At 50.3% G+C, this 21,925-nt stretch overlaps 3 protein-coding genes across 3 annotated transcripts in view; 2 read left to right on the top strand and 1 right to left on the bottom strand.

Annotated features, from left to right (window-relative positions):
* PLEKHM3 (pleckstrin homology domain containing M3) overlaps positions 1-21,383 on the top strand; it is a 132,041-nt gene extending 110,658 nt beyond the window's left edge. Inside the window, exon 10 of the transcript XR_006164573.1 lies at positions 20,883-21,383. The gene's annotated coding sequence lies outside the window, so the exon portion shown is untranslated. The remainder of the gene's footprint in view (positions 1-20,882) is intronic.
* FZD5 (frizzled class receptor 5) lies at positions 2,355-4,319 on the top strand. Its single transcript, XM_033010920.2, has one exon. It carries the CDS (start codon positions 2,482-2,484, stop codon positions 4,210-4,212), a length of 1,731 nt encoding a protein of 576 aa, XP_032866811.2. The 5' UTR covers positions 2,355-2,481; the 3' UTR covers positions 4,213-4,319.
* CCNYL1 (cyclin Y like 1) overlaps positions 10,318-21,925 on the bottom strand; it is a 34,443-nt gene continuing 22,835 nt past the window's right edge. The window contains exons 7-10 of the mRNA XM_042784336.1: positions 21,717-21,836; positions 19,554-19,720; positions 14,964-15,126; positions 10,318-12,106 (exon numbers count right to left, since the gene is read on the bottom strand). Of these exons, the coding sequence (XP_042640270.1) occupies positions 11,990-12,106; positions 14,964-15,126; positions 19,554-19,720; positions 21,717-21,836 (567 nt within the window). The 3' untranslated portion in view covers positions 10,318-11,989. The remainder of the gene's footprint in view (positions 12,107-14,963; positions 15,127-19,553; positions 19,721-21,716; positions 21,837-21,925) is intronic.

Genomic DNA, 21,925 nt, shown 5'->3' with positions numbered 1-21,925 from the left:
CTGTAGGTTTTGTGCAGGCACAGCTTCTGTCACTAATAGTGCTGGATGGACATAAAGCACTGTACTCTCATACTGTACTGTAGAGATAAATAACAAGCCTATCAACTGTACTTGCACCGTATTTAATCCTGTTCTGGTTGCTCTGCTACATATTCATAGGAAACAGAAGCACAGAGCAAGACAACAGATGTCTACCTGGCTCTTAATTGGATTTTATGTGTCCCCAGTGTAGCAAATACAGCATTATTTATCAGCCAGGCTCTAAGAATTAGATACATCTGGAGGAGTGGCAAAAACTGAACCAGGCTACAAGACTTGATAGATTAACTGAAATTAAGAGTTGCCCCGTTTCCCCCTTCTTATCTTTTCCCTTCCCACCTATGTACGTGTTCCTCATTGTATGTCAAATCAAACCAAGATATTGCCCAAGGGAATGCTTATAAAAATGAAAAATGCCAGCAAAGAATAGAATTTCTGGTCTTATGGAGCTTCATCAGCATTTTCTAATTGTACAGCAATGACGATAATAAAAAGGCTGCCCTCTGCTCTTAGCTATAATTTGGATAATCAACTGAAAGCCATAATGAAACTTTCTGTGATTGCTTTCTGCTGGGCTGCTAGCTCATGGAAACTCATTGTTGTGGAGAATTAGAAGTTGTGATTCCTGCTACGGGGATATGCCACTGTGTTCCAGAGGAACATGTGACTTTTAATTCTCTTCCATACAGCTTTATTGCAGGCAAAACTTAGAGTGTAAAGCAAAGTAGTATAGGGACTTGAGCTTTTTTTTTTTGCCTTTTTTTTAAAAAAAAGTTGTTAAGCATCAAGGTTGTCAGTGCCAAATGATAGGCATGCCTAGACTGAGTGGACTTGTATACACAGAGGACTTCTGAGGTGGTAATGAGGTCTCTGGCCTTAAAATCCCTGAGGATTTTGGTGGGTGGTAGCAGCAGTCAGTGCTCCACCCATAGGTACAAGAGCCACTGGACACAGAGCGATAGGCAAGCCAGATTTTTACCTCTGGGAGGAAGGCAGGAGCCAAATCGTGCTTTGAGTCTTTGGTTTCTGGGCCCTGGATGCTGTTGGGGGTATTTTGAGTGCGTGAGATTTTGGGTGCTAGTGCTCCCCAGCACCAGAGCTGACCGTGAGCTGTCCCTGTATGCGATGTGCTGTGTGTATGTCCTGACTAGCAGAGCCGGGAGTGCTTCGGGCCGAATGGCCCTTCCATCCCCACCCACGGAGGAGGGGTGAGGAGCTGCTGTGCAAGGCGCTCCTCCCTGGCCAGAATAAGGCCGCTGCCACAGTGGGCGCAGAGCGTGACCCCCCCCAAATCTGGCTTCCGAAGCAGGTCTGTTCCCCTGCGTGCCCTGAACGCGCCTTGGGCTTCAGGAGCAGTGGAAGCCGTTGAAAACCGGGCTGGTAATTTAGGTGTTTGCGAGCGCACAGGTTCAAAATCCTTAGGCCGGGCAGGTAGCTCCGGCTGGAGCCCGCCTTTCCCGGAGCGCCGGGACGGGCCCCCCTGCCCCGGGCAGGGTCTCTGGGAGGCGCCGGCTCCGTTCGCCGGCCGGGAGGAGAGCGGGTGGTGGGACACCTCCTGCGGCCCCGGGGCCCGGGCCGGCAGGGCGGGCAGGGCCGGTCTCCCTTCCCGGCGGCGGCTCAGCTTCCCGGGCGGCAGGAGGGGGAAGAGGCAGCGGGAGTTGCTGCCGTGACCCTTGGACCCGAGCTGATGTCCGATTGCAGGACCCCTGCACGCCTTCCCCCCACCCGGGGTTTCCTCCCCTTGCCCCGTGTCGCTACGGCGGGGGGGAGGCCCCGGCCCCCTCCCGCCGGGAGGGGCTGAAAGGGCCCGAAGAGGAGGGGGCGAAGCGGCAGCAGCGCCGCTGCCCCCCGTCCCGCTTGGCGCTTCGCGCGGGCGAGGGGTGTCAGGAGGGGAGGGGATGGGGATCCCTGCAGCTGACGAGGAGCCGGGGGCGGATGCGGAGCGGTCAGGGCTTGGGCAGCGCTGTCCCCCCCTCCTCGCTCCGCCGCCGTCCGGGACGGGGCCGCCGCGGGTGTCCGAGCGGGCGGGGGGTCGGCCGGGCTGCGCCTCCGAGCGCCGGAGCCGGGCGGGGTTTGGGGGGGGGCGGGGGGCAGCGCGGGCTCCCGGCGGGGAGCATCGCTTCGCCCCGCGGGACCCGCGGCCCCGAGTGGGAGCGGCCCCTGGGAACCCCGGCGGGGGCGGGGCCGCGGGGGGGGGGGGGGCGGAGCTAGTGGGCGTTCTCGGAGGCGTGGCGATGGGCGTGGGGCGGGGCGAGGGGCGGGGCGCGGGCGCGGCGCGGCGCGGGGGAGCCCGCCCGCCCCAGAGCGCAGGTGGCGGCGGCGGCGGCGGCCCCGGCCCCGGCCCCGCTCCCGGCCCCGGCGGTCCCGGCGCGGCCCCGCTCCCGACGCGGCGGCGGCGGCAGGTGCCCGGGGCATGCGGCGGCGGTAGGACGCGCGGCGGCGATGGGCGGCCGGGGGCTGCCGGTGCCGCTGCTGCTGGGGCTGCCGCTGCTGCTGGGGCTGCCGGCGGCGGGGCGCGCCGCCTCCAAGGCGCTGGTGTGCCAGGAGATCACGGTGCCGATGTGCAAGGGCATCGGCTACAACCTCACCTACATGCCCAACCAGTTCAACCACGACACGCAGGACGAGGCCGGGCTGGAGGTGCACCAGTTCTGGCCGCTGGTGGAGATCCAGTGCTCCCCGGACCTGCGCTTCTTCCTCTGCAGCATGTACACCCCCATCTGCCTGCCCGACTACACCAAGCCGCTGCCCCCCTGCCGCTCCGTCTGCGAGCGGGCCAAGGCCGGCTGCTCGCCCATCATGCAGCAGTACGGCTTCGCCTGGCCCGAGAGGATGAGCTGCGACAGCCTGCCGGTGCTGGGGGACACCGAGGTGCTCTGCATGGGATACAACCGCACGGAAGCCACCACCCTGCCGCCTTTCTTCGGGAAGCCCACGCGCCCAGCCAGGGACGCGGCCAAAAACCTGACGCCGCATGATGGGCAGCGCCCCTCGGGGCTGGACTGCGGCCGGACTTGCAAGTGCAAAGCACCCCTGATCCCCATCTCCAAGGAGTCCCACCCGCTGTACAACCGCATCAGGACCGGGCAGGTACCCAACTGTGCCATCCCCTGCTACCAGCCCTACTTTACCCAGGATGAGAAGACCTTTGCCACCTTCTGGATCGGCCTCTGGTCCATCCTCTGCTTCCTCTCCACCTCCACCACTGTGGCCACCTTCCTGATTGACATGGAGCGCTTCAAGTACCCCGAGCGCCCCATCATCTTCCTCTCTGCTTGCTACCTCTTCGTCTCTGTGGGCTACATCGTGCGGCTGGTGGCAGGGCACGCCAACGTGGCTTGCAACCCAGAGCACCACCACATCCACTACGAGACCACGGGCCCTGCCCTCTGCACCGTGGTTTTCCTTCTCCTCTACTTCTTCGGCATGGCCAGCTCCATCTGGTGGGTCATCCTGTCCCTCACCTGGTTCCTGGCAGCCGGCATGAAGTGGGGCAACGAGGCCATCGCTAGCTACGCGCAGTACTTCCACCTGGCCGCCTGGCTCATCCCCAGCGCCAAATCCATCGCTGTGCTGGCACTCAGCTCCGTGGACGGAGACCCGGTGGCCGGGGTTTGCTACGTGGGCAACCAGAGCCTGGAGAACCTGCGGGGGTTCGTGCTGGCGCCGCTGGTGGTTTACCTCTTCACCGGCAGCCTCTTCCTGCTGGCCGGCTTCGTGTCGCTCTTTCGCATCCGCAGCGTGATCAAGCAGGGCGGCACCAAGACTGACAAGCTGGAGAAGCTGATGATCCGCATCGGCATCTTCACCGTGCTCTACACTGTGCCCGCCACCATCGTCATCGCCTGCTACATCTACGAGCAGCACAACCGGGAGGCGTGGGAGCAGGCGCAGAACTGCTCCTGCCCGGGGGACCCCCACCGCCCCAAGCCCGACTACGCCGTCTTCATGCTCAAGTACTTCATGTGCCTTGTGGTGGGCATCACCTCTGGCGTCTGGATCTGGTCTGGCAAGACGCTCGAGTCCTGGAGGCGCTTCACAGCCCGCTGCTGCCGGGCCAGGAAGCCCGCGGGCGCCTCCGTGTACGGCGAGGCCAGCCCGGCGCTGGCGGGCAGGACGGTGCTGCCCAGCATGGCCCCCTACCACAAGCAGGTCCCGCTGTCCCACGTGTGACCGGACGGAGCCTCGGTGACCCCAGCCACAGGGAGGAGAGGGTTGCAAAGACCCTGGGCCACAGAAGAGGGGGTGACAGCTGGGCCAGCCCCACCGTGGCAGTCCTGCCCGGGACCGAGCATGTGCGCCCATGGGGCACAGAGCAGCCGCAGCCCCAGGTGGGGCAGGGAGACGTGCTGCCAGCAACGTGGGGGCAGACGGACAGGGAGGCCTGGTGCCGCCGTGTATGCCCCATTTGGGGTCCCACACCCTGTTTGGGGTCCTGGGGTGCTGCTGTCTGCAGGCCAGTCAGGTGGCAGGCAGCCCCAGAGCGCTGATCTGTGTCCCGCGATGAGCCTCTGGGCAGGTCTCACTGGTGCCGGGGTGAAGGGGAGAGCTGCGGCAGGCAGGGCGGGTTGTGCCCCCCCGGACCCTGGTCGGTGCACGGGCACTGGCACTGAGCTGCTCGCCAGAGCCTGGGGGGGGGTTGGGGGGAGCCGGGGAGAGCTGGCAGTGGGTGCTGCCTCCCTGCTGTGCTGCACCCAGGCCCCCCGGGCAGAGCAGGATGGTGCCCCCAGAGCCCCCGGGCACAGCTACGTGTTGCGGAGGAGAGGGCTGGGGGCCCCTGGCACAACGCTGCCGCTGGCCCCGCTCGGGCAGCAGCGTGCTGAGCAGGAGGGAGGCGGCTGCGTGCGCCGGGGGCTTTGCAGGAGGAAGGGGCTGCAGAGAGGAGCTGCCACCCGGCCCTCGAGGCGGGCAGGGACAGGGCATCCCAACTGTCCGCAACGCAGGAGGGGGCCGGGTGAGCCCAGTGGTCCCCTCTCCCCCGGGCAAGCGTGTGCCGGCTCTCCCGGGGCGGGGGGCTCGGGGCCGGGCGGGGGCTGGTGCCGGTGGGGCTCAGCTCTGCAGCACCGACTCTGGGGTTCGACCCGGCGCTCTGCGATGGGCAGCCAGCTCCGGTACTCGTGGGAGCAGCTCACCCCGGAGAGCCGAGGGGCTGTGCGGACGACGAGGCTGCCGCCCCAGCACGGGGGGGGGGGCACCGCCGGCACTGGCACCACCAGCAGCCTCCTCCTGAGCTGCCGTGTGCGCTGGGCAGGGGCCGATGCTGCTCCGCGCCTCTCGCCCCTGCGGCGGGGCGAGTTCCTCGCATCTCCGCCGGGCCGTGCGGGTTACCTGCCCGCCGGCTGGGGCACGCGGCACGGCGGCTGAGGGTGGCACAACCCACCCTGACAGGGTGGCTGTGCTGCTGCAGCGGGGAGCGTGTGTGTGTGGGGGGGGGGTTCCGAGCCAGGTGACGGTCTGTCTCTCCTGGGGAGCAGCTGGGTTTGCCAGCCAGCCAGCTTCAACACTTCTCGCTGCTTTTTTTTTTTTTTCTGAAGCTGTGCCTCAGTCAGAGACAGTGCTGAGTTTGAGAGCGACTAGTTAATGTAGGAGGACTCAGCAGAGCACTCATACTCCCTTTCCTCCAGCTCCCCAAGCCTTTTTCACTTCCCCAGCTCAGGCAGCAGCAGGGCACTGGCAGAACGGGGGCCTGGCATTAAGTGGTGGTGGCAGCTGGGTTTCGATAAGTAGAATGACTGCGGGGTAGGGGTTTGGGGGGCTGTTGTCAACTTCCCTGAACACAGTGAGGGTGAGGGGCTCCGGCTGCAGCACAGCTGGCAAGAGATGGCTGACTGGCTTCAGGCCACTTGTGAAAGCACCCGATTTTATTTTTTTTTTTCCCTGCCCCAAACGGTGATCACGTATGTAAGCACCCAGCCATTACTCGAGTCCTTTTTGCCCTCCTTCAAGTGTGGCACTGTGACCCGGCTGCTCAAGCACCGGAGAACAACTGCTGGCTTTGCTCCCGCGGGACTGCAAGGATCCGACGTTGTTCTTAACACCCTTGGACCACTTCAGTCAAGAAGGCTTCTGCCTCATTTTAAAACCAAAGCCTGGGAAGTGCGGGGCCGCTCGAGTGGCACATCTACTGATAAAGGTGCTGCCAAGGTACCTCTGCAGGAGTGTCTCTGGGGCGTTCTGGCCGGAGGAGCCAGCGGTGCAGGGACTGAGGGCTCGGCAGGGACGGCTCAGCCGCGCATATCAGCACTCTTGCGACAGAGGGCTCGCTCCCTCCAGTGTGTTGCAGTACTTCATTGCGGACAGAATTGCACCATGTTGTGTTACAAACTGTAAATAGTTGTATTATAGCCTGGTTTGTACATACGGAAGCCGTAGTGACCTTTGATACGGGTTTGGGACAGGTGTGTTCTCGGCAGCAAGGCAGGTCAGGCGCAGAGACGCCGTGGGTAGTCTCGTGTTGTAATCCAGGGCATTAAATGACTCCAACCCGCTCCAATCCACGCCTCGCTGGACTCCTCTCTTTCTATAGTGCCTTTTGTAGATACAGCTAAACACACATCAGGCAATACAATGAACAAAACCATGTCAAAGGTGGTGTTTTGTTGTTTTTGTTTTTTTCCAAAGTGCAACTGACTGTGTAAAGCTTGGTTTCAAGCCCTTGTCTATTGAAAAATGCAAGAGCATTTTCAGCTTTGATCTAAGGGTAGGTAGGTTAATACGATCAACTTGTGTTTGAGCCTGGCTTCTCAGCAACAAGTGGCAGGAGGGGGAAGGAGCCATTGCTGTGTGCCCTGTAAACTGTAGCCAATTTACATGTTGGTTTTTGCCTCTTCCGTTACTGATGCTGTTCAATGTTGTTTAAATAACTGTACTATATTTTGTGAAAAGCTGAAGAAATTTTATTCAAAAAGTATTGACATTAGCTATTTATGAGGACAAAAAAGGTGCCTGTTGTTTTCTTTGCTTCTCCTAGAATATTACCATGAAAACTTCACCGCGGGGGACAGGGAGGCATGTCCTGGAGAGCTGTGCAGGGCTTTTCTCACTAGAGCTCGCCGTGGGGCTGGCGGGGCAGCTACACTTGGGTGGCGCAGGGAGAGCCCGCCCCGCGCAGCGCTGCCCTCGGCCCCCGGGGAGGTCGGGCAGCCGAGCCCTCAGCGCGGGTGCTGAGGCCCCACCACAGCCCGGGGGCCGCGGCCGGGCTCTGCACGGAGCCGGCCGGCCCTGCTGCTGGCTGGTGCCCGTGCCCTTGCTGACAGGGTGTTTCCTTGACGGGCCAAGGTCGCGCCTCGCCGGTTGAAGGGGGTTAACTATCAACTTTTATTGGCGTTCTGCGGTTTGCGCAGTATCGGGCCCTCGCCCTGCGCTGGGATCAGGCCTGAAGAGGTGCCCTTTGATACTTGTCAGGCCGAGGAGATGGTAACTCAGCCAAGCAGGATGCTGCACGCCGGCTTGGGTGTCCGTGTTGCCACCTGGCGTGCGCTCTCTTGTGCTGGGAGGAGCACTTTAGGAAGGACAGCAAGGGGTTAAGGCTGGCTCTGTGGTGACTAATGGTGCAGGACTCTGCTATCTAGTTAGGTGTGTAGGCACACAGCAGGTCCCACTAGATAGGATCTCTTACCTGGAAGCAGCATTCCAGCACCCAGAGATAAACCTGACAGCTGCACAGACTGACTCACCTGATTCCTCATCCCCCCCTCCCACCCCGTGCTCAGGTACGGGCAAAACACGCTGCCAGGGGCTGATCCTATCGCACGTGGGGCAACTGGTTTGGGGTGTGGAGGGGACAAGCACCATCTCAGCCCGAGGTTCTTAGTGAGGAGCTGCAGGCGTGCTCGCCGCCTGCCTCCCGAAGGAACTCCAGCACCTCGCAGGCAGCCTTGTTGTCATCCTCACCTCCCAGGAAGCCGCCATGTCCTCAGCTCCTCAGTCCGTAGGAGTCTGGCAGAGCTGCCATCCACCGCCTACCTCACGTCGCTGTTTTTCGGAGCAAGGGAAGGGCTGTCCCTGCAGGCAGCCCTTTGCGACTCAGCCGCAGGATTCTGTTCCTGTGAGGACACGCGTGGGCGCACACAGCCCAGCCTCATGCTGGTGCTGCCGGGTCGCTCCCGTACTCTCTGCGTCCCGTCGGGTCAACTGAGGCCGTCCTCGAGGCAGCCGCGGCTTCCCGGGGGTTGAGCAGTGCAAAGGCAGCACAATTTCAGGCAGGGTGGCACGGGGAATGGCAGTGTCTGACAGCACGGGGACCATGTGCCTTCTCAGAAGGTTTTAGTATCACAGAGCAGAAGCCAAGGTGGTTGTTTCACCTCAAAAGGGCCTTGTCCACAAAGGCAGCCTGAGACTTTTTTTAATCCTGTGATGACAAACAAGCCCCTGTTCAGCTGGGTAAATGCTCTTTCCCAAGCCGGTTGGGGAGGGGGTGGGGGGGCATGGGACAGTGTTAGTAAGTGCACTACAGTCACTCTGGCAGCACCCTGTAATTCAATCTATATTGTCAAACAACTTATTTGGTGCAAGTGTAGTTTTCCCAGATAACGTTATGGAAAGTCAGGCCTGTGTAATGTGCTGTGGGAAACCCCAGTGCAGGAGAGGGGCAGGAGCCTGCATGGTGCTGAGCGCTGAACACCCGGCTCACCCTGCCCCGCACACGCCTGCCAAGCCCCCGGGCAAGCTCTCGCCTCAATTGCTCTTCTGTCCTCTTCTGCTTGCTCAGGTCACGCTCGACGCCTATTCGCTTATCCAGAAGCGATGGTCTTGACATTTATTCCACCCCTGAAGTGCCTGTCCTCTCAACTGCCAAACCCACACTGAAGTAGTTCTCATAAAATTCCCTTAGAAACAAAATACACAGTCCCCGTACACAACGGGAGAGGGCTGCTGGAGCCCAAGGGCACCACGTAGCCCACACACACCACTAACCCACCGTGCTCGTCGTCTTCCCGCTGGCGCTCACTTTATTCTTGCTGGGCCGTAACAGCTCTTGTCCCTGCAAACCGTATTTACTGCCAGAGGAGCGGGGCGCTGCCCTGGAACTGAACGCAGGCAGAAGTCTCCTCAGCATAGATTAAATATATTATACAGCTGTTGGGTTAAGAGAAACAAGGTACCCGGATCCTGGAGCTGGTTGCTCTTCCCTGCGAGCAGAGGTAGGTGACAAGTGCTGTAATGCCAGTATTCCCATTGTAATTTTTCTTCTGCCTTTTTGAGAAAAGTGCTGCCACTCTAGAAAGAATAGTGAAAGTTACAGGGTATTCCCCCTCCCCCAGTTAATCTTCCAGCAGAACCACCTAAACGTCATTGCTTCTGACACAGTCACTGCTCATCCCTTCAAAAGGGAGCTGTATCCTTTGTGTTGTTTACCCAAGAAATACACTAGCTGTGTTTTTTAGAATCTCACTCTTTTAGGGGGACCAGAATGTTAAACATTAAGTGGACTTGCGCTTTTTCCTCTCTTAAGAAGCCAAGTTGTGGTTGAGTCTTTTTTAGCATCTGCTGAACAGAAGAAAATCCTATGGACAATGTGTTCTGGCTATCCTACAGTTAACCTAAAGCCAGTTAAGGTTTAGGGCAAAATGAAGTTCTGAGCAGTGGTCTCTTGCAGGATAGAGTGCAGAAACAGGCATCAGCTCGAGCTGTCAGCCACCTGCCACCCAGATCAGGAGGAAGAGCCTCCCTCTCATTTGGCAAGTGGTTAATGACTGCCCCAAGTTTCTGCTGAGCACCTCGCAGCCACGTGGCTGCAGCTGAAGCCACATGCCAGCCCACAGCCAAGTGTGTCCAGACCAGTCCCACAAAGCTGAAGGCACCTGGCCGTGCAAAGGGAAGAAAAGCTCGTTAGCAGTTGGGTCACAAGTCAATCCAGGAGTTGGGTCACTTGAGAAACACTAAATTGGAAGCTACAAGGGAAGACTTAACCATCACATCACCTCCAGAGAGACTGGCCCTGCTTAAAGGCCATTTAAGTGCAAAGAAACTCTCAGGGAGCAATTGTGTGAGCAGCCCAGCTAAATGCTAAATCCCAGGGAGCAGTGGAAGAGCCAGGCCACTACACAGAGCTCTGGCAGGCCGGCAGCTGAGGGAGGCTGGCAGGGCCCTGCCCCACCTGCCACCGCAGCTCTGCCCCGCTCCCCCCACAGCCACAGCCCCCGGGATAAGGCGAAGGGCTGGTACAGGGAACGAAGGGGCCTTCACCCACACCACGGGGTTTTTCCTTTCTTTTTTCATACTCGTGAGGGTAAATGAAATCAGACAGCTGTACAGAACACACAATTCACCTTTAGCTTTAATTAAAATAGAGTTTATTAGCTTTTCTTTTAATACAAACATGAGAAAGGAAAACCACCTGAAGATGTAGCATTATCTTCAAAATTGAATTGTGATCAATACCTGAAGTGCCAAGTTCCATGGATCAGGGAGCCAGGGGCTGGCATATCTGCATACTGCAAAGGGCTGTATGCATCATTTTAACAGCTGAGTGCAGCCAAGCCGATGATGACACTCAGGCAGCCCCGCTCTCAAAGGCGCATGGACTTGCTATTCAGTGTAAGTTTCTGGGCCTTGGCTGGAAGAGAAGTGCACAAAACCCGTGCCATTCAGAGGGAGATCTGCTCCTAGGACAAAGCGCCTAGAATCTATTTGGATCCAAGAAGGGAAGATACTACAAAGACTTGTAACAGGAAGAGTCTAATAATACTTATCCTGCTTAGAGTTCAGTTTCAGACCCTGAAAGTAAGCTCCATTCCAAAGTCTCAGAAAGAGCAAATCCCAAGCCTGTAGAGCAGTTGCACAAGATAAAATTCACTTTGCGCAAGAAAAAAAAAAAAAAAAAAAACAAAACCAAAAAAACACCACCCCAGGTTTTATAGAAAACTTTTTGATAATTCTCAGTTGAACACAATATTTTTAAGTCTACCTTGTTAGGTAGTCCAGGATTCTCAAATTCATTACTGTCTCACTATGAATGTAAATCCCTCCCAGGAAACAGAAACCCAAGGAGAGCCAGATGGATGCACAATATCAGCTTTAGGAACTCCACTGTATATAGCACAAGAGATCTGCAGTAGAACTCGGAGAAGCAGTGCTGCACACACACCATTCACCACTGGATTGCTACACTGTTTGGGATGGTGATGATGTTTCCAGACCAACTTTCTCATTCAATGCCTCAGAAAAATATACAGATTGCGTCTCTTCCAGAGCAATATAAGTATTAGAAAATGAGAGAAGCACCATAATTCACAAGAAATGCAGCATGGACCCTATACATTTTAACAATACATAAAACCATATCTCTGCCCCCAGTCAAAACATTCAAAGTCTTTTGACGATCTCTACTGGAGTGAAGTTGTGGGTGCAGAGTTGGAATTCCTTCCTGCTGGGCAACTTCTTGGTTATGAACAGATCACCAATAATAGCAGCTTTTAGTAGCCAAACCAGGGAAAAACTGTCAACACGTGTCTATGCTACTGTTTTCAGCTCCAGAGTGGCTTTATACTTTAAGAGTCCCATGTTTTGTTGTGGTTTTGTTTACACTGCATCGGCCTGAAATACAAATGCAGCGAGACTCTGGATGACAAGGGAGAAGAGGGAAGAACATTGTAACTATAGTCATGTGGTTAGTGTTTAAATTCTAAAATTTAAAACTACTTATTATTAAAAACCTCAGGAGTTCACAGCTATAGGCCTACATAGTAAGCAAACATCTGTGGGGGAGAGGAGGAGAGAAGTTTGTTTTTGCACCTCTGGATACATTAGGAGGAGGAGAGTCGCTTTGACAAAGATCTTGTCTTTTGCACCAAGTATACTCCTCAAGCTCTGGGCTCCCTTGGCCAGTTTACCCTCCTCTCCTCCTCTTGCTGGAAGACACCATCACCGCTGGCTTGTGTGCATGGAGTGGTGGTATTCCTCCGATTCAGGTGGATGCTGGTTCATGGTGCAGCACCTTTCTCTCTCCTCAGGAGAGGATGGCATTAGAACGGCGGATACCAACTAAGTTATCAGCACTGAAAGATCGTCTCATAGCAGCTTTTGACAAGTCTTTGTATTTGTCTTCACACAGACGGGAGATAGCCTGGGAACCATGATTAGATGCAAAATGAAAAGTTCACATTAGAAAAGTTTGCACATTTCAAGGAAGCTTTTACACGTGTAATACCAACAGAGCAGGCACTCTGTAGCAGTAACGCTACTAGCTTTTTTTACCTAGAATGAGAGTAAATAAGAACTACTTTGGAGGGAAGATATTAAAGGGGTCCGTCCCTGTGGTTCTGATGGAATCTCATCCATCAGAAAGTAAGACGTAAAGAAGGTGAGTGGTTTCCATATCCAGGTATCTTAATTCTTTTACCAGTCTCACTGTCTAATGGAAAACTTGGATCCATTTCAGACTTACGAGTTTGCGGACATCATGTTCAAAACTGCACCTAGTAGCTAAGTCTGCTGCATGCAGCAGCACGAAAACTTTATTTTAACAGTACAAAAATGCACACAGCCATTTCTAGGAGAGAAAAGGTTCAAACTGAAGAGGTTTCTGCACTCCTGCAGGCACCTTGCCCTTGGCCACTCAGTGCACGTGAGCCTAGGAAACTAAGTTGTACTAGGAAATTAATTTTGCCTTTACCATCGCCCCCAGCGTGCTCTTCCCGGGATCACTCTCGCGATCAGGTCCCTGAAGAGGCCTGAGGAGGGAGGGCAGCCCCTGCTCCATGGCATGGCGATAGCCAGGGCACCATAATACAGCTACTAAATATCAGCACAAGGGGACAACTTCGTATTTAACTGATTTTTCACCCATTTATTGGCTTGCCTCTGCTCTGCTTATCTAGCCAGGCCAGCAGCCCTTATTCTGGTGCAGCTATTCTAGTAACAAGCCTAATTATTTAAACCCTAACAACACATGCTTGTCCAGAAAGCACTGTGTGTCCTCCCCTGCAAGGCCTGTTTCTCATCGGAGCCTTCAGGCACTATCAATGCAAATAAATAAGGATATCTGGAATAAAAAGCTGAACTGAATTTTAGTCCTGAACATTTACTTCCATTAATAATTTACCACCTATTACCAGATGAACTTTCAGAGTCTTGCAATCAGCTACAAGCCTCCACCTTCCCTTTAAGGCAGCACCCATTCAGCACAGCCCAGTGTTCTGGAAGTTCAAAAGGTGAAAAGCACTCTGAGCATGAATAAACTTCTAAGTGTATTTTAAAATAATTATTTACATTTATTTCTGCCGACCTTCTGGAGGCATGCATTTGGCTCAAGTGTGGCATTCTTGGAGACACTGGCTGCACGAGCTCCCAGTGCAAGACCAGGCTCTCCCTCCAGTTTTAATGCTAGCACATCAATCATAAAGCAACCTGTGTTGACATATTTAGTCCCAGTCGCCCATATGGTGTAAATCAGGTTTCAATCCCTGGAATACTGATTCAGTGCTTCATACACGCCCCTATCAACTGCTCATGTCCTTCTACCCGAAAGGTAAATTAAAAATTTTAGCAAATGGTTTAAAGATTTATAAAGTTTTAAAATTAAAACTCAAAATATCCTATAATACATGCATTAGCAAGCTCCTTATGGCAAATCACATACTATACTGAAAATTACTCTGGCTTTAAACACCAAGCCCCTGATTGCTAGCAAAGAAGAAACAAAACAGGCTCACAATCTGTAAATCATCCACTTATGCCTGGGCACTGAGCAGTTCAGTAAACAATTTCCTGTGGAATATGAACTGCCCTACAACCACATTTACAATTAGTGACAGTGTTAGCTTAAAGTGCAAGTAACAAGGGTGAGACAAAGCAGAAGAGTTGCATTGCTTAACTTTAAATAGAGGAATTCGTTGGCATATCATACCTATCGTTCCGAAGGACCAGGAGGGATCACACTTATTCCCAAAGTTCAGCCACTTTGGGGACGAAATAAAAACCCTGGCATTTGGCAGAATTATTGGGAGTGGACAATAGAACAATATAAGCCAAGAATACCGTAGCACACCCCTCTTTGAAAGGGGCTATGGTATCAGTGTACACAGGGCCTGCAGTAATGCCTTTGTTGAAAGGTCAACAAAACAACATGCAGAGTCATCAATTAAACCTGAACAGATGAAAGGTTGCATTGATCCAACAAGAAATTTTGCCTGGGAACCCAGGTAATTTAGATATTTTCAAAATGTCTTACATATCTCCAGCAACTAGGAAGACAGACTCTGCAAAAGTTCAGGTTTTTTAAAATGAGCCTTCATACCAAAGGCGGCTGCAGGGACTCGGAGAAGGGCAGCCTTTCCCATGGAGCAGAAAGGACCAGTAATCTGTATTTACACTCCTCTGGACATTCTGAAGGGCTCCTAAGAAGTAGCTATTCCAAAAGTTTATCTTAAAGCAACATTTATTTGGAAAGGTGAAGTTCTAGAAGTTGTGAAAAGAAACATATTATTTCTGCAGCTGTCCCCAGACAAATGGTTTATTAAACCATGAGAGCAGTAAGAGTGCTCCCTCTAAACCTAAAAGCAGCTGTGCAGTGGGATGCAGTGGGAAACTTTCAGCTGGTAGTATTTAGCAAGGTCTGAGTGTGACTGTCTCTAGGTGCTTGGAATACAGACTGTGACCAGGGAAGGACAGACAATCCATTACATACGACACTAATCCTTTCAATTTTAAGTAGCCTGGCTGAGCTACAGTTCCCCAAATACCATCCATTTTATTCTGCGATCTGCCAGACTTCCGTCCCTTCCTTTCCTCAGAATACTAGCTTAGCCTAGGCATGGTTTCAGAAGTGCTAACTGTAGTTATAAAGGGGTTAAATTAGCCTGTAATACACTAATCTAAAAGCTTTTTAGTTTTTTCTAACTGCCACTTAACATGATTAGGAACAGATGCTCTTACTACACATACAGACAGAGTCCACTGCTCAGCCAATCTCAGACCATTACCTCCAGTTTCTGTGCTCTCTCTTTACTGAGAGGCTCCAGCAGAAAGCTCAGGTTATTGTCATCTGCTAGGGAGCGAAGATCGAAGTAGTATTTGGCGTAAACACTGGCAGGAACATTGATATTAAACTGCAGTAGCTCCAAGAAGTGTCTTTCCATCTCATTCCTAGGAGGCATAAGGGACAGAAGACAAAGGAAAAAAAGATTGTTTCAGCTGGCTGAAAACACTGAAGAGACCTCAAGCCTGTTTTTAAAACCAGCAACTTTGAAATAGTCATTGAGAGCTCCGCATTATTAGTTTCAAGAGACAAGTCATTCACCAGTGCTCAAAACAAGGTACAGCTTTTGAGTCCTGGCACCTCCAGCTCGGAGAGAAAGGTAGTGCCCTGTCGTGCACTCGCTCGGCTGACTGGGGAGGTTCATTCTTCGGAGTTCCATTAGTGCAGCTGTACAATTCATGCGCCATTCTCACTCTCCTACGGCCCCACACTATAGTGATCAGATGAAAGGAATGATGTATGCTGTTTATTAGCTCTGAAGAACTTGCAGACATTTTCACCAGGCTGATAACAGGAAGGGGGTTTATTGAAGTAGAGGCGGACTAACAAAAGGAGTAGGCAGATCACCACGGCAACAAATGGATCTATGAAGAGCTGCTGCTATTATCTCACAGAAAAAAAAGCCTCTTGAAGCAACATGGATTCATCTCCAATAAATAAATAAATAAGCAGCATTAGGTAGGAGAAGGAATTTTCTCCTCAACAGCATTAGGCAGGATAACAAAGTACTATGTCAAAGGGCACTGTCCAGTTTTTACTCACTTGTCTATTTTCACTGGGCAAAATATTTGGAGGGAAGTGGGGATTGTGCCAGGACTTGAAAAAGGCTGCTTCCTCTACTGTACTGTGGTCAGCTAGATCAGAGATGTTCTACACAGGAACAAGAGTGTTTTACAAATTAACCTAAATGAAACTGGTGGCACCCAACACTCACTCAGTGATTGGTCCTACTGGTAGCAGACCTGTCTCAACAGACTTTAGCAGCTGGACAGGCCAATTGTGAACACACCAGAAGGCAAGCTGCACAGACTCCGTGCCAAGGCTGTTCTTGGTTTTTGGGAGCTTTTAAAATGGATGTTTTACCCATCAGAGAGGGGGAAATAAATCAAGGAGTCATCCAGGTTGTGTCCTGTATTGGATGGTGGGTCTCAATATGAATAGCAGCTTTGTGCTTGTTTCTAGCATAGTGGACTTGAGTATCATTGAACCTAGTGCCAAAATTAATTTCCTGTTCATATGGTCATAAGCCTATAGAAATGTAAATCAGATAATGTTTTGATGATCAGCTGATCAGAGCTTGATTTACCCTGTGAATAAATGCTCCTCACTGCCCCTTTTGTACTCACTAGGCTAATACATTTTAATTGTGTAAAAATACACTTCTTCATTGGATTAACAAGTCTATTAATAGTGGTTTAAAACCTGGGAAAGGATAATGCCCATGTGTTCCTGTGCCTTATTTACAAATATATGTAGCCAAAAGAATGAACAGCGTGTGTCCCCTTACAAGCAATCATAGCAAGATTAGCAGCTGCACAGTTAATTTTTCAGTGATTATGGATTCACTCTCATCAAAGCAAGCAAGTTTTGACAAAGGATGACTTCCAAATATCAGTTTACCTTCCTTTGATTTTTTCCACATTAGAAACAAGTAAAACAAACCTTAAGAATTGACTCTCAAAAAAACCAAGAGAACCCCTTTTCAGTAAAAAACCCACCTTTGCTTTGGCCAAATAAGAAAAGGCTTGTGATTGATTGATAGAAAAAATAAGATGAACACTTCACCTATGCTGAGTAGGAAGAGGCTAAGGTAAATGAACTCACCTGCCAGCCATGAGGCCTGGATCACACATCCTTTAACAAACTTCAACTCACTGGCAGGTTCTGAGAGCCACCCAGCTCACACTGCTCAGGGAGCTGTGAGGCAGGGCTGCTAAACAAGCATTTTTAAGCAGTAAGGAGAGCGGGCTTGGTGCCGACGAGGTGCACCTACACTGCCTTCAGAAGAGGTGCCTGGCTTGTACACATAAACATGTGCGCACACACGGATTTACAAATTGGGTGAACTAAACCAGCTAGAAACCGTTTTGCCAGTTCCAAAGTGGTGTAACTCCCATGCTTGGCTTGCAGAGGCTCAACAAGAGTATCCACCAGGTCAGTGAGACCTTTCCAGATATGCAGAGCTAAGAGGAAAATTCACAGGAAGTTCACAAACAAAACTTGCCACCAGTCCTTGTAAACAGACCTTGACTGCACAGGAACGGCCCACCCAGGGAGCGATACCTGGCAGAGTCCTGCCAAGCAACCTCTAGCTGGGGAGCTGTTGAGGTTTTGGGTAGAATTCTTGGCAGCATCATCAGCCATCTCCAACATTAGAATGCAACCATGCCTGAAATCCTCTGCCAATTGTTTTCTCTCAGTAACACTTGTATGCACAATACCTAATACTCACCATCGGGTGACTAGTTCAAAAAAAAATATGAAACTGCTAAAGCTGACAATTAACTGCAGTACCAACTATTAATTGAAATTAGACTTACGAACTTAAAACTCACTTCTGCTGACTATGTTAAGCAGTTCTCTGTGGTGAGTTACCCAGCACAGGAGCAGTGAAGTCTGCCAAGCGGCAGCAGTGCGAGGCCTGTGATGGACACCCCTGCGCCACTGGCAGAAAATGGTTGTACAGTTTCTGCCCATACCTAAATTCAAAGGTCTAAGTAATTTCAAATGAGATGGGATTACAAAAATCCCATCTTCAAATTGGAGGAAAAAATAAGCCTAAATTCAGTTTCTTTTCCTTACCACCATCACTGCTTTGAAAATGTAAGTAGTTACAATTTCAGGAGACCCAGCATCAGCAATAGAGAATAAACGTCCTCCTTTGTTACAGATATTTTCAGTGCTATCAATTTGATTTGTCCCAAATAGGGCCAGAAGAAGAGACATCAAAAAGAGCAAGATGTATACTCCAGCACTGCTAGCATTGCTGACCCCACTTCAGCCATCTCAGAGTTATTTGTGGCAATGCTTCAAGTGTGTTCCTCAGATAGCGGGGCACTCTGAGCCAGGTTGAGTGAAGATGTATGTTGTATAAAATCACTAATTATGCTTTCCTGGGAGACAGAGAACTCCCGGACAAGGGGTACGTATAAAACAAGGCACTATGTTTGCTGTTTGCAATGTGAAAGAAGTTGAATAACAAAAACTGGTTTGGTGTAGATAACTCATTTTTAGAAACGCTGCCCCTCACCTGAAAGGAAGAAAACTGGATGTTCCTTCTCCTAAAGTTCCAGATAAATAATTACTTACTGTATTTCAAACATGACCTTTAGGCTGAATCCAGGGAAGAGAGCTTGGGGCAAGAACAGACTCTCACATCAGTAGCCTCCCAGTGCTGCGGGCAAACCTCTACCACCTCAGTCTGCTCCTGCACTAGATCTGACTGTTACTACGTAGGCCTGGACACATGCACAACTACAGCACAGCAGTGTGGTAAAACTCAAACACACGTAAAACGTGTCATTGAGTTTATTAAGGCCAGAAAGCCTGATATGAAGCTCGCCTTCTAGCATTTCTACCACTGTGTTAATAAGGGAAATAGGGGAACAAGCTGGCAAATAGAATTAAAACAATAATGTTGACATCTCAGAGGTAGAACTTTGCAAGAAGGAATTTAATAGAAAACCCAGTGGGCCAAATCCACTCCACAAACACACTTCCAGCCTGTAGTATGAGCCTGGAGCCACAAGGATGTACAGCCTCTGAAACTGCAGAAATTGTAGGGCTTAAAGCTCAGTGCACTGAGAAAAGACAGCAGATTCAAAATTTCTGCAAAACCGACATCTACAGCTGAGACAAGAATATACCCAAGGAGCAGCCTTACAAGCAGTAGTAAGATTGAGGCTTTCATTCTCAGCACTGTAGGCAAGTCTAAGGACTCACCCAAAGAGGATGAGTGGTAGCAGTAGCTGGATGTAACCAACCACAGATACCAAGACAAGTAACACCCATCTGCCAGCAGCAGTGGCTGGGAATTCAGACCTTGAGATATTTAGGCCTGAGCTGGATACAAGAGCAGACATGTAAGTCACAAGTTATGGCTTACCCTGCAATTTTTCAAATTCTAAAACAGAAAAGGCAGGGAACAAGTTTAGTTCACTTTTTTTTGTCCCCCCCCAACGACTTTTGATAAGAGTATAAATTGGGCACTTTAGAGTTACACCAATGCAAAAAAACTAGTGGAAACAAGCAGCCAGTCCCATGGTTCATCACTGGGGAGAAAGAAGGTAGAGAAAACTAACTTTGAAGTTACTCACCCAAGTCATTAGAAATATTAACACAGATTTATCTCAAAGTAGGGTTATCCAAAGTTTCCTAGGTTAAAAAAGGGAATGAGGCTGGGCACCAGACATACATATATCATAGCTCCAGAGACATTTTTTCAGTGTGATTGCCAAAATTGCTACTCAAAAGAAACCAAACCAACCCCCCCAAAAACCCCACCACTGCAGATTAGCCCAACCTTGCAACTTACATGTCCTCAACAGTAATGTCCTTCAATATTTGGCAATAATCCACATTCCACACAGCCTGATCATCCCAGACTTTAGAAGCCAGCAGAATAGCTCCTAGGACTATCCTCTTCCAGTTACTAGGGCATATGTCAATCTCTGCATAGGTTAAAAGCCTTTCCAAATAAACCTATAAAAATAAAAAACAAAACAAACAAAACAAACCAAAAACAAAACCAAAACACAACAGTAGTTTATGTGTGCAATTAAGACCTGGAGCTGAGTTCTAAGCATCAAGCGTGGAAAAATATATATAATTAAATATAATAGTATGCATTAAAAATACTGAAGAATCGGTTCTGAGCAATGAGCGCTGCTGTTTTGGGGAGACCCTGCTAGAGTTCTTTCTGTCACCGAGTCACACAGTCACCAACAGGTTCTCATTAGGGCCTGTCTGGGACAGTAATCACTCAGCAGCACACTAGCCTTTCATCATGGTGAAGGTTCAGCAACTGCAGCTTCACAGGAAGCGCTCAAACCTGCACTGTGATCTCTAGTCATGGGACAAAGACGCATTAATTGCTGTCTTTCCACAGTGAAAGGCATTATAGTGCTATTTCTGCTTCACTCTGTAAAGAATAGATTTCAGTCCTTCACCTACAACATTATCCTATCCTCTGCTTTCATCTGCATCGCCAACTGCTTAGTGTAAGATACCCAAGTCCAAAGATGTGTCTTGGTCTTTTACTCATTCCTTCCATGTAATCTCAAATCAGCCCCAAGATGCTGAATCAGTCCCTTCCTTAAAAGTTTTCTGATATTTCACACTCCTGTAATGATCCACATACTAAGTAATGTGCACTTTCAAATTTGAATATAAATTGGTTCTCATGTTCTATTCCCTAAACTAAGTCCAAGGTCCTAATGAAACCTCAGATGAAGTAGTGGGTGCAGGAAGCTGCTGTACAGGTCCAAGGCCAGGACTGATCTTTATTACTGGGGTCTCCCCACACTTCCTTCCCATCCTTGGCTGGTAGCCTTCAAGTGGACTAAGGGTGTTCCTGTAATAGCAGAGCCACCTAGTGGTAAAATTCACTTTAAAAACTAACTCCGTTTCTATTTTTTGTAAATTCTTCAGTTGGCTAGATTGCCCAGCTATCATCTTGTTCTGTCAAAACTGCTTGCATGGCTTTGGAAAAGCAAAAACTTCAAACTATTTTCAGAGTTTCAATAGCTTTAACTATCTGTCCTTTTAAAAGACTTATTTCCTTATTAAAGAGAGTCCTTTGAGCTGAGTTTGCTTAATTGCCATATTGTCTTTTGGTGACAGTTCTCTTCTGTTCTCTTTTCAGATTGTTTTTTCAGAAAGAAGCCACAATGAAGACATAAGTTCAGTATACAACAAAGTGCAGTTTAAGAGACTGTCTAATGCAGCAATTATATATATTGCGTTTTTTTCTTTCTCTTCATGTACATGTATGTATACGTATGCACATACGTGTGTATGTATAAATAATCTGTATCAGTGTCAATTGTTTACATCCATCTTGCTTTCTCAGAATCAAACAACAAACTGTAATGAGTTTATTTTCTTACTATTGTTCTTAAGTTCCCAGTTCCTCCATGTCACCTGGGGAAAAAAAGTTGTAGCCTCTTTGGTATAATGAAAGTTTGATGAAAAGGTGGAAATGATTGAAGGACATAATAATGGGAAAGTTCATCTCCCGGAGTTCCTACTGTATTGATCCCTGACCCCTTAAAGCAGTGTTACTTGCACTGTTCTGGTTAATGTGAACTCAAAACTCCCACTTTCCCCTCCACACAACTGAAATAAAAGATGTCTTTGTGTCTGATCTTATTCTACCCCCGCTGTTTATGGTATCTCTCTGTTCTGCCTCTCTCAGTCTCCTTCAGCAAGCTATATATTATGAAACAAATAATGATTGGACAAGTAATCAAGCATTACCTATTCATATATAAAAAAAGGTAGGTTTCTTTTTAGTTAACCACTTCTGTGACTACTTGGAAATCTTCTCTAATGAACTCACTTGTACAGTGTTCATTATTAACACGGTTTCATGAGATAGTGTGACTATTTAGATGTCAGTTCAGCCCAGTTCACTCACTGAGGGGAGGACAAAAAAGTCTTCCAAAAGGTCAAGTTTCAGTAATGCAGCATCTCTTACCAGGGTCACTATTGCACATTCAGCTGTCAGCTGTGCAGCACTGAAAAGTGTCCGAACAAACCGGTAGATGTGCTTGTGATCAGGGTCATGCTTGTAGTAGTCATCTGGAACTTCTTCCCGCTGCAAGAAAGTTCTCTGAATTACTGAAAATTTGTCTTACTTAATACTGACTTTAAAGAACAGTCACACATGGTGGTTGTTTCTTACCG

The sequence above is a fragment of the Tyto alba genome, unplaced genomic scaffold, assembly GCF_018691265.1.
Source record: "Tyto alba isolate M040663 unplaced genomic scaffold, T.alba_DEE_v4.0 Super-Scaffold_7, whole genome shotgun sequence".
Classification (NCBI taxonomy): domain Eukaryota; kingdom Metazoa; phylum Chordata; class Aves; order Strigiformes; family Tytonidae; genus Tyto; species Tyto alba.
The sequence above is the reverse complement of the archived record's forward strand: the minus strand, read 5'-3'. Positions and strand labels throughout refer to the sequence as shown.

What these genes read in the sequence shown, in the direction of transcription:
- FZD5 (XM_033010920.2), top strand. Translation starts at nt 2,482, where the DNA reads ATGGGCGGCCGGGGGCTGCCGGTGCCGCTGCTGCTGGGGCTGCCGCTG.